At 39.1% G+C, this 15,990-nt stretch overlaps 1 protein-coding gene across 11 annotated transcripts in view; it reads right to left on the reverse strand.

Annotated features, from left to right (window-relative positions):
- The window catches only part of tenm4 (teneurin transmembrane protein 4), a 267,387-nt gene that overhangs the window by 79,015 nt on the left and 172,382 nt on the right, over positions 1-15,990 (reverse strand). For 6 of the 11 annotated variants that reach the window (XM_089121430.1, XM_089121429.1, XM_039678536.2 and 3 more), the window contains 4 exons: positions 14,210-14,395; positions 9,254-9,280; positions 6,019-6,165; positions 3,644-3,860 (listed from right to left, as the gene is read on the reverse strand). In XM_089121430.1, the coding sequence (XP_088977556.1) occupies positions 3,644-3,860; positions 6,019-6,165; positions 9,254-9,280; positions 14,210-14,395 (577 nt within the window). The remainder of the gene's footprint in view (positions 1-3,643; positions 3,861-6,018; positions 6,166-9,253; positions 9,281-14,209; positions 14,396-15,990) is intronic. The other 5 variants (XM_089121432.1, XM_089121433.1, XM_089121427.1 and 2 more) reach the window with 1 other exon arrangement.

The raw sequence follows: 15,990 nt of genomic DNA on the forward strand, positions 1-15,990 counted from the left end.
ATTTTCTAAAAGTATACTTCACTTTATAATTTGAATCCAAATAATTAGTAATTCCCACTGAAGTATCTAGTAACACTTTCGTCAGTGAGCTATCACTTACTAATTCGTTAATAAGAGTTTATTTTTGTTAATAGAAGCTACTAGATTGCAGAGGTGGGGGACTCGAGTCACATGACTTGACTCGAGTCTGACTCGAGTCACAATTTTCAGGACTTGTGACTTGCTTGATTAAAGTACAAAAATGACTTGACTTGACTTTGACTTGAGAACAAGTTACTTGAGACTTGACTTGACTTGAAGTGGAAGACTCGACAATGACTTGAACATATAATAAACAAACAGCAATACAGTTAATTAAAATATATATATATTGTGACATCAGCATCACTATATCGGCATCTGTGCCTTTAACGCTGCTCAATTCAAACCGCGCCAAACGGAAGTTCCGGGACTGGGAGTCTCGCGCATATTGATAGCGTCTCCCTGATGCCCGCAAATGAGTTAAAATCTCCCGGAATCTAGAGCGAGATACTGCGCGTATAACTTACATAGCGTGCGGCGTGTGCACGGCAGAGATATGGGAAGCCAAAACCAAAAGTGGGACGAGACAGCGGGGCTTTACAGAGCTCGTGCCGCGCAGACATGTCATCTGCACGGTTCAATGATCCGAGCCGCGCAGCCGATTCGTCAGCGCAGCGCGGACGTGTTTCCTAGCGACACTCAATAGTCAGCGCTGCACTGACCAATTTAAAGCAACGCAAACCATATGCTACATACTACATGCAAATAAATGTACAATAAAGAAACCCCTCCTTCCTTACAAAGAATTGTTCTCTACTGAAGTTTAGGAGTTAATTATGGAGAATTCCATAATTAAAACAATCATTTGTTAATATTTATGTAAATTTAATATATAATATACATAATATTATTTAATATGTAATATTAAATATAAAATATGTTAATATAACATATTACCATTTTTATTTTATATTTATTTTAAACATATTTTAAATATGTTAATATAACATATTAACATATTTTATATTTATTAACATATTTTATATCCCCCCTCCCTAACATTACATTCATTGAGATATACCTCCCTGAAATGAATTCTTGTAAGTTGGGATGTCTGGATATGCAGCATAGATATACACGGCTGTGCAGCTGCAAATGCGTTTTACATATAGGTTTCAGTAAATCGAGGAAAAGGAGTTTCCGAAGACATTTGTTGGCTATGATAAGAAAAACTACTAAATTAAAAAAAAAAATGCATTTTATATTCTCATACATTTCATACATTTTATATTTTATATTTTACATTTATATAAGATATAAGATATTACATTTTAGATTTCATACATTTTAGACCGTTTCAATTAATTTGAATTAGACAGATTGGATTATACATCTTAGAATCGATACATCTATAGACTCTGAACGTTTTGTGTAAACAACACAATTTTATTTTATTTTCAGATATTAATGTAGCACAGATATGCATATGATTAATATAGCAAATGTATATTAAATAAGATACATAATATATGTATAAAAGTTCATCTTTTCTGTGCAAAAATAAATATGTATCGAAAAAATTTACCTCTATTTATTTTAGTAGTGTGACTTGACTTTACTTGAAACTTATCAGGACTTGACTTGACTTGCTTAGGGTGAACCCTTGACTTGACTTGACTTGCTTGATTTATCTGAACTGCGACTTGAGACTTGACTCGAGACTTGATGGTTAAGACTTGAGACTTGCTTGGACTTGACCATGTGTGACTTGTCCCCACCTCTGCTAGATTGTTAATAAATGTTTTCAGTAGTTCTCTGGGAAGTATTAAAAAAAATAGTAGTTATTGATTACTTAATAGTGAACTACCACTTTCGTCTGTGCGCTATTACTTACAGTACTAGTTCGTTAATCAGAGTTTCTTGTTAGTTAATAATAGTTACTAGATTGTTAATAATATGTTACTCATTAGTTCTTGTGTAGTTATTCATTAACAAAGGAACCGTATTCTAAAGTGTTAGCATTTATTCTTTTGTGAGTGCTGTAAAACTATTGGAAGAACATTCGGAGGGTTTCAGAAAGGTGAGCCTTGTAAAACAGGGATGATCGGTGACTTTGATCATTCCCATCCTTGTTGCTTTCTTGTGGTCAGGTATGTCAGAAGTCCATTTTGACATGTCTCCTAGCATGCAGAGGTGGTTGTGAAATCAATAAAAAGGCCTGATCAGGTGATGGCAAGGGGCTCTTTTAGACCGACTGTGGCTGTGTCTAAAAGGTCCATCTGGGCTGCTGTCAGCCTCTCTCATATCTGTCAGTAAGCAGAGGAACGAAGAGGTGATAAATAATAGATCAGCCCTGATATTTTTAGGTGAATCGAGGTCTACGATCTTGCGGCTGGTGACCGACTTCTAAAGCTTTTATTTATTTATGCCTTCTTCTTGGGAGTTGACGGCGACGAAGGGTAGGCCGAGACCCTCATCTTGAAATAATGAAGACGGCATCGGGAGACTCCCAACCGAGCGTTGCAAAAATGTCACCTTGGGAAAATGTCACACAGTATTAAAAGAGGATTTCATGAATACTGTCTGACGTGTCCACAAAAGGCGAAATCAAACAAAGTCCAATGTTTCATCTTTGCATGAGGTTATGCGCATGGGACACTCTGACTGACACAAGTTGATTGAGGGCATAGTGATTTATGCAACAGAGGAACGTCTGGCAGATAGGACCGAGGAAATGAGTGCATGAAGGAGAGCACTGGACAGCTTTGAAGTGATCAGAGTCTCATTAGGATAGCGCAGATTAGACAAAGGGAGTTCGAACTTGCCAGAGGCTCAGTCATTCACGCAAAGCAAAAGGCCATTCGGTCCAGAGTCGGAGCTGAACTGTGGGAAATGGCCATTTAAGAGATGCAAAAACAATAGCTCACTGATCCAAAGAAATTTCCACTGGAGTTTACAAAGAAGCGAGATGAGGCCTAATAACAGAAGGCTGTGAACTGAAGACCTCGTTGGCACATTATGCCTTACAGAGACAAGAATCAAAACGTCAACACACCCTGGGCGACACCATTAGAGACATTCTCCGTGGAGAGCTCAAAAAGATGCTCATTTGCTTGTTACGTTTTCATTTTTGTCTTTGAAATGTCAGCTCTGCTTTCATGAAAGGAAATGCGGGGATACTCTAGGACATTTCAAAGGAGCACAACTTTCCCCCAAGTCTCTTGTAACATCTTGCGTGCTCATTTCAATTGAGAACAGAAAGAAAGAGAGGAACGGGACCAGTGCATGTGTGGGATGCAAATGCAAAAGTGGCGTTCACTCTAGGTATTGTTTACAGATAAAAAGGGAATGCCACAAAATGGAGGCAAAAAGATGAGAAGTCACCTGGGACCACACAGTGACAGCACTGTTGAAACATCTTTGGGCACCTTGGGATGAGCCCCATGCCCTGTTTGTTTACAGGAACAAGCGCGGTAGATGGATTGACAGCATCTGCTTATAGTTACTGATTGATCTAAATATTACCACTACAGTGGATTGAGATTTGGGATAAGTATGGAAAAGAGAACTTTAACTGCAAGAAACTGTGAGAAATTGTGAACGTTACTTCTGGAACACTTACATGCCATCGAAGGGGTTGGTGCCAGGGACGACGTGGGTGCTGTCCCGGCCCACCAGGAAGCGGACACGCTGGTAGAAGGACTGCAGGGTGCTTAGACTGGAAGAGATCTGGGTTTCTTGGATGATGTCCAGTGGATCAGGAGAGCCCATACACAGAGCGGTGGCATGACATGATGCCTGCAAACAGCAGTCTGGGTCCATGCAGTCCATCAACCCATCTGATGGAGAGAAGACAGGGTGGAGAGGTTTTAATCTTCAATACTGGCAATGTAATGCCAGAAACCAGATTCAATGCACAAACAATACTTATTTTGGTGTAAATTAAAATGTATTTATTTGCTTGTAAACTGCCTTCACTTAAAATGGTGGCTGGACTAAGCTTGTTTAGGTGGTTGATCTGATGGACAACCACCTTGTGAACTTGGTTTCCTATGGTGAAACATCTTCGTCAAGTTGGTCAGATGTGGCTTGTTCAAGGTGTCATGCTTACAGATTCACTCACAGTGGGGTTAGTTAAAGGGATACTTAAATAGGCTAATTTTACAACTCCCCCAGAGTTAAACAGTTGAGTTTTACCGTTTTCGAATGTATTCAGACGATTTTATGATATTTAGAAGAATATCAGTAACCACACAGTTTCTGGTCTCACTGACTTCCATAGTAGGAAAAATAAATATCCTATGGAAGTCAATGAGACCAGAAACTGTCTGGTTACTGATATTCTTCTAAATATCATAAAATCGGCTGAATGGATCCGAAAACGGTAAGACTCAACTGGTTAACTCTGGGGGAGTTGTAAAATGAGCCTATTTCCAAAAAAAGTGGAGTATCCCTTTAAGGCTAATCAGACACAAATCAAACCAAGGTACCTTCCTCCAGTGGCCACCAATGAATGTTCCAGACACCCACTAAATCAGGTATGACATGGTTACCAGAAATGTATGCTTATTTTGTCCAAGCTAACGGCTGATGTCTTTAAAGGAGAGGAAAAAGATTTCATCATCCCAAGACGAACTCGGGCAATCCGTTAGCAGGATCTCAAAAAGTTCTTAGAAATAACTGCCTATGTTGGATGGCTTTCGATGCCCTACAGCTGCGTTACAGCATTAAGTTAGAACTAGTCTTGCTTCTTATTTCCTTCACGATTTTTTTTCCCTTTCCAACAGTTTTCCCACCTCTACAGGCAACCCAGCCTCTCCCTCCTGTAATTCAGCTGAAATAATTCAGGACTTCAGGCCACGCTGAGAGGAACCCTTTAATGTGCAGAAGTGGGTCATCCCTTATTCTGTAATATCTCTCTCTTCCTCTATCTCTCGACTTTGTGGAACCTCTTTGACCAGATGGGCAAGATTATAAAAATATCACCTCTCCTGGTGGAAGCATCACTGCTTGTTTCAGACGCCAATCGAACTGCCAATCGACTGCTTTACTACTAGCATACTGTATGTGTTAGCATTTTCTGATTGATATTCTATGGCTTATCGTCATTTTAGTTGTGACGATACCCTCACAATCTGTTTTTCCTGTCAGGATTGTAACAAAAACACCACCAGGCCTGTAGCTACATCAAATCAGTATGGCAACTATAGCAGAACCATGTGTAATCTCTCAGAAGATTGTGTACCGTTGATTTAGAGGCTTGGCAGGAGGTTGGTTCAAAGCTGATGCTCGTTGGGAAATGGAGGTTAGATAATGTGGACTTGGTATGTCTATCTGTTAGCTTGGGGAACTTGAAGCCTATATGATTTTTAACTAAAACAACTCACTCTTCCATAAAAGCTTCATGCATCCACAGGAAAGGTCTGGTAAGAGCTACATTCTTTGAGCTCAATAAAGGTGCTTAAGATCTTAATGTTTTTAGTGACATACTGATAACAGTACATGTGTAACCGGTCCTACTCGACCCTTTCCGAGCGGATTTGAATTGGGGTCTTCAGCGTGGGAGGCGGGCGCACTAACAAGGACTCTAAAGACCGCAACCTTCAGCGCCAGTCGCTAGCGCACCTCTTGAGGCCAGGGGAGTGAGGCTTACATGCACAGCTCTTACTGGCCTACGCTACACTAAACCATCCCCCCCTTCCTAAACCTCACTCCCATCCGAGTCAATGGCACCAAATGTAACCGGTCCTACTTGACCCATTCCGAGCGGAATTCCAACTGTCATCTTCGGCGTGGGATGAAGGCCGCTAAAAATAACACAGCTTCTAGCGTCAGTCGCTAGCGTGCCTCTTGAGACCAGGGGAGTGATGTTTACATGAACAGTTCTTACTGGCCTAAGTTACACATGCATTATAAACAACTACAGTTGGGGGGGAAGGAAGGGAAGAGTAAATCTTCATAATGAATGTCAAGGCAGACACGTTGTTTGTGTTGTACCTCCGTCATTGTCCTTGCTGTCACTGCAGGCTGTCTCCATTGATGTGTCACAGCCTGCTCCCCGCCAGCCCAGCTGACAAACGCAGTACCAGCCATTATTTCCCAGTGTGCATCTGCCGTTACCATTGCACAGACCAGGACAGCCCTCTGTGCACACAAAAGCAAAGCAGACACATTAGAAAGGGCAATTTTTGCTAAAACAAACAGACAAACCACTGCAAAGCCTAGTTACTCTATCCAAGATGAAAAAGTTTAAATGAAGGGCTGTGGGTCAAAAGAGTGCTTCAGTAATAACAGTGATAACTTCAGGTGATTAACTGATACACCGTTTTAAGCCCTTATATCCTATAGAGGCAGACTCATACTGCAGAGCTCAGCCAGATCAATACAATCTCATTAGTGTTGTACAATAGATGCAGAACTCAGCTTTAAAGAGAAAGAAAGAGGAAAAGAGAGAGAAGCAAGATAATGAGACAACATAGGTAGAAGCAGAATCTAACCCAGAAAAAAACAAAAACATTATCATAACCAGATAAACAGCAATGTGTATAATCTTGGGAAATAACACGAACGACCTTAGCTTTTAAATAGTAGACTAATCCCAAATTTGAAAACCACGAGCTCTGGGTAAAAAAACAGAACCATATTCTGTTTTATACCTATAATGTAGAATGTCACGACACATTTGAAAATAGGATTTCACAGGGCTGCGCTTGAACAGGGAGGTTAATGCTGACAGGATGTTGATGGAACAGGTGGGCACACGGTCCTACAGACACGGTACGCTCAATTCGACAGCGTAAAAAGTCTGTCATTGTCATCTGTTTCCTCTTCCCCTCCCTGCCACGTATCAGCTACCTGTCCAATTCTATTTCCTAAGATGAAAACAAAGACGAAAGGCGAGAATCCCTACGCCATCGAAATGCAAAATTCTGACATGCTTTTTACGAGCCAAGAGCCGCTCTCCAAGATGTCTGAGCTGACCTATTTTGTCAGAGACAGTTAGCACAGCCACTGCTCGAAAATCATAGAGACTAAAGGAAGGGAGAGAGTGAGAGTGGGAGTTTGTATGGAGAAAGAAAGGTGGTGGATGCTTGATAAGAAGGGAAATCTGAGATGCCTCTAAAAGCCATGATCATTTCTAAAGATGGCTCACTGCATAATGGCATGCAGTGTTTTCATCCAGGCTTTGTGCATCATGTGCTCAATGTTCCAAGACAGCTGTGCTTCAATAACTGATATATGTAGCACATTTGGTATAATCTAAAGCAAGAAAAAAAGAATAATTGCTGATCCTTGCCGCAGCATGTACTCTAAGTCTGCATCTAAATGGAGAAGCCATCAAGAATTGGCTGTAATGCTGACTAATATTATAATATAGCTGCACAGATCAGCTCAATGTCATGGTACTCACGGGTTATGTATCTCAAATGGCTATCTTGGTAACTCCTTGTCTGAGCATGCTCCTGGAGGATCACCTTCCTTTAGAGTTTAGTTATAACACACCAGAACTAGCTAAGTCCATCAAGGTCTTGATAGATGCTCATAAGATTCAGGTATTTATACTGAATGAAGCTGAAGCTAAACTCTGCATTAAGGTGGACCTCTAGAAGGAGTAGCGTGTCCCATTGTGTACAGTAGGGTGTCCCTTTGTAATGTATCCTTAAAGGGTTAGTTCACCCAAAAATGAAAATTAAGTCATTAATTACTCACCCCCATGCTGTAGCAACCCCGTAAGACCTTCATTCGTCTTCGGAACACAAATGAAGATATTTTTGATTAAATTTGAGAGGTGGATCACTGCTACATAGGCTCCTAAGGGATGGCCCATAAAGTCACTGACGAAGATGTTTAAATATTCCATATGACAACAGTGGCTCAACTATAAGTTTATCAAGCGACGAGAAAACTCTTTGTGCGGAAATAAAACCTTTTCTTCCTTCTGGGCCTGAGACGAGAGTTCAAGAGATTTCCAAGATGCATGCGCAAGAATTGCGCAAGAAGTAGTTGAAGGAGATCGCAATTCACGCGCATGCGTCGTGGAAATTTATCTCAATTTAATCAAAAATATCTTCATTTGTGCTCCAAAGATGAACGAAGGTCTTAAGGGGTTGGTAAAGCATGGGGGTGAGTAATTAATGACTTGAACTAACCCTTTAAAGCTGGATAATTCACAGCGGACTACTACTGAGTCTACTCTGTCGCAAAGTGCAAACTTTGACGAGGACTACAGATGGCATCCCGACCAAGATCTTCGAATCCCATTTCTTTAGAAGATTTTGGTAGGTACAAGGTTGTACCTACAATTCCAGTCTCCAGCTGACCCCACTTCGGTGTAAGGACAATCTTTTTGTGCTACAAGGCAGACAGTGACAGTTATATGCTTTGTTAACAAGCAAATGGTGAGCTTGACCAGTAGACAGCAGGTTTAAACACCCAAACAAACAGCTGCACAGTCTACAGTGGCGAGACGTCAGGATGGTCTGTTCTGAATGCTTATTAAAGAGCTAAACAAATAAAGATCTGTGCTCCGCTGGCAGCAGTTCAGCTTAATTGGCAGCCCTTTCAGAGAGAGGCCCCTGTGGAGCGCACCCGCGCATCAGGCTGAAACCGCTCTGGAGGGCCACAATCCCGCCTTGCGCGACCCCCTGCAGCTCAGGCTCTCTACGGAGGGAGAAAGGGAGGCAATGGGTGTGGCTTACGGAGACAAGAAAGGGAAAGACAACAACGAGCAGGTAGGGGGTGTGGGCAGCTCAGGGCTCTGGCAGCACCGGTGCATAGCATGCTTTAATTAGAGAGGCTGCCGCTTCAGCACCTCTCTGAACCCCCAACACCCCTCCTCTCGAACCCCCTCTGCCGTGCAACACAGCTGCACTGAACATCCATTATGCATGGCGCCGGTTGGCAAGGTCTGTGACCCTCCGCTAGCCCTCCCTCCTTGGATCCTGTGGGCCATCCATCCCCCTGAGTTCCACAGCAGGGATACGGCGGCCAAGGAGACGCTCCGGCTCTCGTGCCGCCCACTCAGCGGTGGTGCTAAGTGCTAAGTGGCGAGGTGGCAAAGCAGCGTATTGGATGTGGAGGTACAACGGCAGCATGATTCGACAAGGACCGTGTCGGTGAGGCATGAAGCATGGGCTGATTGAAAATACGAGTGCAACCCTGAAGATGAGCTTTTTGAAGGATGGGTTGGTGGGAAAATGATAGAAAAGATAGGACAGGAGGAGTGCCATACCTTTCACTACCTTATCCAGATAGTGAGCTTTAGGGGGAGATAAAAGACAAGGACATATAAGGGAAGTTTTGAACAGTGCGGCTTCATGACAAGACACAGACAGCTAGAGGCATGGACTGGTTGCTCGAGACATCTAAGTTTACTGAAACAGAGAGGGGCGGCAAAAGCGATCGCAAAGACAATAACATGCAACAAGCAAAACATCACATCACAGGCTGGTAGAGAGTTAAAGGTATGGTGTGACAGGGAAGAGAAAGAGAGAGAGTGATGGGGAAAAAAATGTAGAGAAGTCTCAGTTTATCAGTACCTGTATTGCAGGAGTAAGATTTTTTGGTAACACTTTCTATGAAGCCTGTATATATATGTATATATATATATATATATATATTAGGGTTGTCAGTTAAACGTGTTATAAACGGCATTAAAGGGTTAGTTCACCCAAAAATGAAAATTAAGTCATTAATTACTCACCCCCATGCTGTACCAACCCCGTAAGACCTTCGTTCGTCTTCGGAACACAAATGAAGATATTTTTGATTAAATTTGAGAGCTGTATAACTACCACATTGGCTCCTAAGGGACTGCCTCTTGACGGCCCAGAAAGTCAATGAAGAAAATGTTTAAATATCCCAAGTGACTACCGTGGCTCAACTATATGTTTATCAAGCGACGGGAATACTTTTTGTGCGAAAAAACAAACAAAAATAACGAGTTTATTCGACTATTTCTTTTCTTCCATGTAGGCCAGAAACGAGATTTCCTTAGATTTCCACGACGCATGCGCGAGAATTGCGATCTGAAGTAGTGAAGCTGGTGTAAGCACATAGCAATTCTCACGCATGCGTCATGGAAATCTAAGGAAATCTCGTTTCTGGCCTACAAGGAAGAAAAGAAATAGTCGAATAAACTCGTTATTTTTGTTTGTTTTTTCGCACAAAAAGTATTCGCGTCGCTTGATAAACATATAGTTGAGCCACGGTAGTCACTTGGGATATTTAAACATTTTCTTCATTGACTTTCTGGGCCGTCAAGGGGCAGTCCCTTAGGAGCCAATGTGGTAGTTATACAGCTCTCAAATTTAATCAAAAATATCTTCATTTCTGTTCCGAAGACGAACGAAGGTCTTACGGGGTTGGTACAGCATGGGGGTGAGTAATTAATGACTTAATTTTCATTTTTGGGTAAACTAACCCTTTAACGCAAACCCATTTTAACGGCGTCAATTTTTAATCGCGCGATTAACGATTAACTTTTTGTCCTAGCAAACTTTGTCGTTTTTTTCACGCGCTTATGCAACAGTACGCGTCGCTGCACTCTGAAACCCATTCATTTCAAAGGCTTGCGCCACGCAAGGACGTTTTGTTGCTTCGTCGACCAAAGTGCGAGCGCATCTAGCTAGACCCGGAAACAAAACAACAGGCACGCCGCGCACACTCGTTTGGGCTTGCGAGCCGCCAAATAGTTGGTTAACGTTACGTTTTGAGTGGATGGCGAGCGCGAGATGCCGAAATGGATGCCAATAAGATTCTGAATGGAAATTTTACTTTTAAAAGTTGCCAAATTCCATCGACAAGACCAAATTGATCTGCTTGTTTTGTCGTTGTGAACTGAGCTATCATCCTCATCACAGCACGTCCATTCTGAAATACCACTTGATGATGGCCAAGCACACACACACACAGCTGATGCGACTTCTCCGCCCCCTCGTTAATATAAGGACCTCGTCAGTATTTCTTTCACCCTTTTATTGACGGACAGTGTTACATTGTGTGAGAGATTATTTGCTCCAAGTAAGAATGTTAGTGTGAAATTGAACACTGTATATGCCAATGTTGTTAAAAAAAAGGAAAAATAATGGGACAAAAAGAATCAAGAGACATTTAGAACAGATTAAAATGTGCGATTAATCAAGAGTTAACTATGAAGTTAATGCGATTAATCGTGATTAAATATTTTAATCGTTTGACAGCACTAATATATATATATATATATATGGCCAGATGGCCATAGAGATGGACAGGCTACAATCAAGTAGTTGAGAAGCAATGCGTCATCTGTTGATCATTCTGTACATTACATCATGGACACTTACCAGTTTTAATGGCACACGTTTTACGAGAATGTATGGTCCCTGCTGTTGTTGGGATGCTATTTTTCACTATGGTGCATGTATGAAGAACATCAATAATGCATCAAGAAAATATTAAAAGACAAAATGCAAGTGTACTGCCCCGGGGAAGGAAGAAAGAATAAAAAGTACAATGCCCCTGCGTTAGAAGATTTCTTGTTTTACTGAAATAGGAAGTTCATAAGATCAAAATAAAATATGGATTATTTTCCTTTGCTTTTGTGAAAAGCGGTTACTGTAGAGTCTTCTTTTTTCTGATCATTGACTGATAAGCTCAGAGACTAAATCAAAAGTTACAGCTAGAGAAAAAACAAAAACAATACCACATCAGACTCTGTGGTTCCTTTAACAGAGAAGTAGATAAGGCTAGGGTGAGAGACACAAAGTAGAACAGAGAGAGACAGTGATGTTGAAACACACACTAGTAAATGCAGTCTCACAGAACAGACTTTTATTGGCCCATTAAGAACACCTAATGTGATTTACCTTGAACCAACATTTCAATCAACCATCTGATTTTAGGGTTATGGTTGGTGTTAGGGGCAACACTTATCAACCAATCACTGCTCTTTGATTCGTTAAATCTACCGGCCAACAATAAGGTACAATGCAGGACCTGAACTTCTTAAAATATTCTTAAATACTTAAATACATATATTTTCTTTCGTCAAATGGTCATTGCTTAAATTTGAAATTAAATACATATCTAAAGAAAATAACTAGAGGATAACAGCAACTTAATGCGTATACCTATATTTCATGCTAATAATTTTATTATCTTAAAATCTGACCATGGAACAACCTAATACACTTGGCTCAACTGAAGGACCGGGGGCTTCTCTCCATTTATGGGGTTGTGTGCTATTGTGTAGTGAAACCAATATTAGACTAAATCTATTTCTAAAAGTATAAATTATTATCATTATGGTTCATAAGCTGAAATCCTTTGACAATAACATACTCTTTTTAAATTACTATTTAATATATAAAGCTTCTATGACATACGAGAATATGCAGCTCACACATCTCAATTTTATTCAGAGACCCAAACTGACCAGAAGTATGGAATTTGGTGCAGTTGAAAGATGTAAGATGAAATTCTAAAAGCTTGTAATGTAAATCAATGTTATCTTTTTAGCAGTATGCAGACTTAAATGAAAAGGAGGGACTTAAAAAATTCTTCCATTAATAAAATCTTATAGTTTTATGGTGAAAGATTCGCAGAGATTTTTATTGTGGGGGACAATACATGTGATGATTGAGAGATGAACAGATAAAAAATGATGCAAGGATAATCAGGTAAAGCCAATCTGCTTAATTTCAGAAAGTGTTCACAAAGAAATATTTGCAATATAAAAGGTTTTGGTAACACTTTATAATAACTACACGCTAATAATCATTAGTTAAGCATGAGTAAACCATTAATTCATCATTCATAAAGCATTAATAGACATTAATAAGCAGTTCATAAATACAGCTATAAATGCTTTCTTCTTGATTTAAAAGCATATCTATATTTTGTTAAATAATTGTATTTTCATCCTTTATTAATGATCAATTTATCATTTCTAAATGAAGAAATGCATTTTTTATGAACCAGTTATTTAAGAGTTTTCAGTGGTTCATACGATTACTTAGAGCGAGTAAGTAAATGAGTAATGAACTATTTAAATGTACATTCATACATCTTATTATTCAGACATATAGTGATGGTTACTTAATGTGTTAATAAATGCTTTATTAACATGTATTAATGCTGTAATTAAGGGTTAATTAGGGTAGTTATAAAGCATTTAGTAGTGGTCAGTTAACTATGTTCGTGAGCTCATCTAAAGTGAGGACTAGTCATGCCTTGTAAAGCATTTTTAAAGGCTGTTAAATATTTCTATGTTCTGCATCACTGCTTTGTGTTTGTTACATTTTACTGTTTAGACGATTGACGTGTCTTTAAATCGCCTTTATAAATGCTTTACAAAGCATGAACAGTCCTCACTTTAGATTAGCTCACAAAAATAGTTAACTGACCACTACTAAATGCTTTATAACTACCTGTATTTACTACATTTACTTAGACTTTTTAAGTGATCTTATGAATGTCTGACAACTCTTAAACAACTGGTTTGTAAATAAAGCTATTCTTCATTTAGAAATTATTAATTAATCATTAACAAAGTATGAAAATACAATCATTAAACGCATTATAGATATGCTTATAAATCAAGAAAAAAGCATGTATAGCTATATTTATAAACAGCATATTAATGTCTATTAATGTTTTATAAGTGATGAATTAACGGTTTACTCATGCTTATCTAATGATTAATAGCGTGCAGTTATTATAAAGTGTTACCAAGGTTTTATATTGTTAGTTAACTATAAAAGTTTCAGAAATATATTGGTATGTTTTGGTTCAAATAAAACTAAATTAAAGTTGAACACAACTTAAACAATAACTTTACCGAAAGGAATTGCAAAAACAATGAATATTTTTTAATCATTTTTTTTTTTATTCGTTAAATTGCTTTGCAAGTTAATTCCCCAACGTAAAGAACGCCTTTCCAGTGACTGCTCATCTCGTGCAATGCAAATGTTTGGGCTCAAAATGAACTAAACGAATGGAACGAGAAAGAGAATAAGAAAGGAGGGAAATGATGAGTAGAAATGAAAAGACACCGTAGCACATTCCCACATTAAAATGCATGAAGACAAGCTTCATATCCTTGAGCAAACCTGTTCATGCTATGCCGGGTTGCACAAATTCAATTACGCATGCTTTCTCTCACACCTTCCCCCCCGCCACGACTCCACCCTCATCCCGCGCTCCTTACCGATGGTGCAGTGTTCTCCGTTCCATCCCGGGCTGCACTCGCACTTCCCGTCCTTGCAGGTCCCGTGTTCGCTGCAGCGCGGGTGACAAGCCCGTTGTTCGCATCCGGCGCCCATCCAGCCCTCGTCGCAGCGACAGCTTCCCGCCACGCAGATGCCATGTCCACCACAGTCCGCTGCGCACAGCTCTGAGGGACAGGGGGAGAAGGGGTGTTAGCCAAGAGGAGACGGGACAGGGGGTAAAGAGAAAGCAAATCCAGGAGTTATTGTCAGTGATGGGACGGCCACGCTCCACTACCTTGTCTGATGGGTAGTGAAAAGAAATTCCTGCACCTCATAAAGGGGGCAATCCCTTTTGGACAATACAAATCTAATAAGACCATTACAAAGCAGGGGTTTGAGGATTTGTGGGAGGTTTAACAGGGCAGATTTTCTGCTGTTTTTTTTTTTTTTTGGGGGGGGGGGGGGGGGTTCTTCTTTTGTTTGGGAGAAAGAAGAAAGAAAAGTCAAAGAACAAAATCCAATTTGGACTTCCTTTAGAAATGGAGACAGACGCTGGATCATTGAAGTTGTTTCACTGCATAAGTAATGAGGTGAAAGCTGAGGCAGCGTGGCAAAAATTGCTTTGCTGTAAAAGATCTGTGAGAGACAATAATTGAGAGTTAATTCGCAAATTAAATCTAACACTTGAGATTTCACAAATAAAATGGTCTCTGCCTACGGTTCTGGGAAGGTTTGGCTTCACGTGTCTAGTGAGTTTGAAATCTTGACAATGGAAAAGTTCCGGAAACATATAAAGGATAAAGATGTGGTATAAAGCACAAAACATTAAGTAAAGGGGTACTTAACGTGGAATACTTTTGACATGGCCAGGTATACTTCATCTAAAACTACTTGAAACAATTTTTACTATTTTTTCCATAATTATCAGCAATGTAGTTTTCATGATCTTATTAGAACTGAAAGATTACATGGAATTTTTGTACTTAAAAAAATATTCATACCACAGATCAAGATAAAATGGACTAGAAGGCAAAAAGACAATTAATAATAAATGGTGATCAGTTACAGGACCTATATATATATATATATATATATATATATATATATATATATATATATATATATATATACACACACACACACACACACACACACATTTATATGTTCAGAGTTATAATTAAATATTCAGATTTACATTTAATTATTTCCTGTTTGGCCCCCCATAATATATATATATATATATATATATATATATATATATATATATATATATATATATATATGAAGAGTTCAGATGAAAAAGCCTCTAAATGCCATTTGAAATTTTCTTCTAAAATGATAATTTTTATCAAGCTTGTATATTTAAGTTCAGTAATTTCACTTAAATGGCAATGAAGATTACCTATTAATTGTTATTTAAGTAAAATTACTGAACTTGAATATACAAGCTTGATAAAAATGGTCATTTTAGAAGAAAATTTCAAATGGCATTTAGAGGCTTTTGCATCTGAACTCTTCATATATATATATATATATATATATATATATATATATATATATGAAGAGTTCATTTATATATATGATATATATGAACACTATGAACACATATGAAGAGTTCAGATGCAAAAGCCTCTAAATGCCATTTGAAATTTTCTTCTTTAATGATGATTTTTATCAAACTTGTATATTTAAGTTCAGTAATTTCACTTAAATAACAATTAATAGGTAATTATCATTGCCATTTAAGTGAAATCACTGAACTTAAATATACAAGTTTGAT

This window comes from Pimephales promelas, chromosome 16, assembly GCF_988280905.1.
Source record: "Pimephales promelas chromosome 16, fPimPro1.hap1.1, whole genome shotgun sequence".
Classification (NCBI taxonomy): Eukaryota; Metazoa; Chordata; class Actinopteri; order Cypriniformes; family Leuciscidae; genus Pimephales; species Pimephales promelas.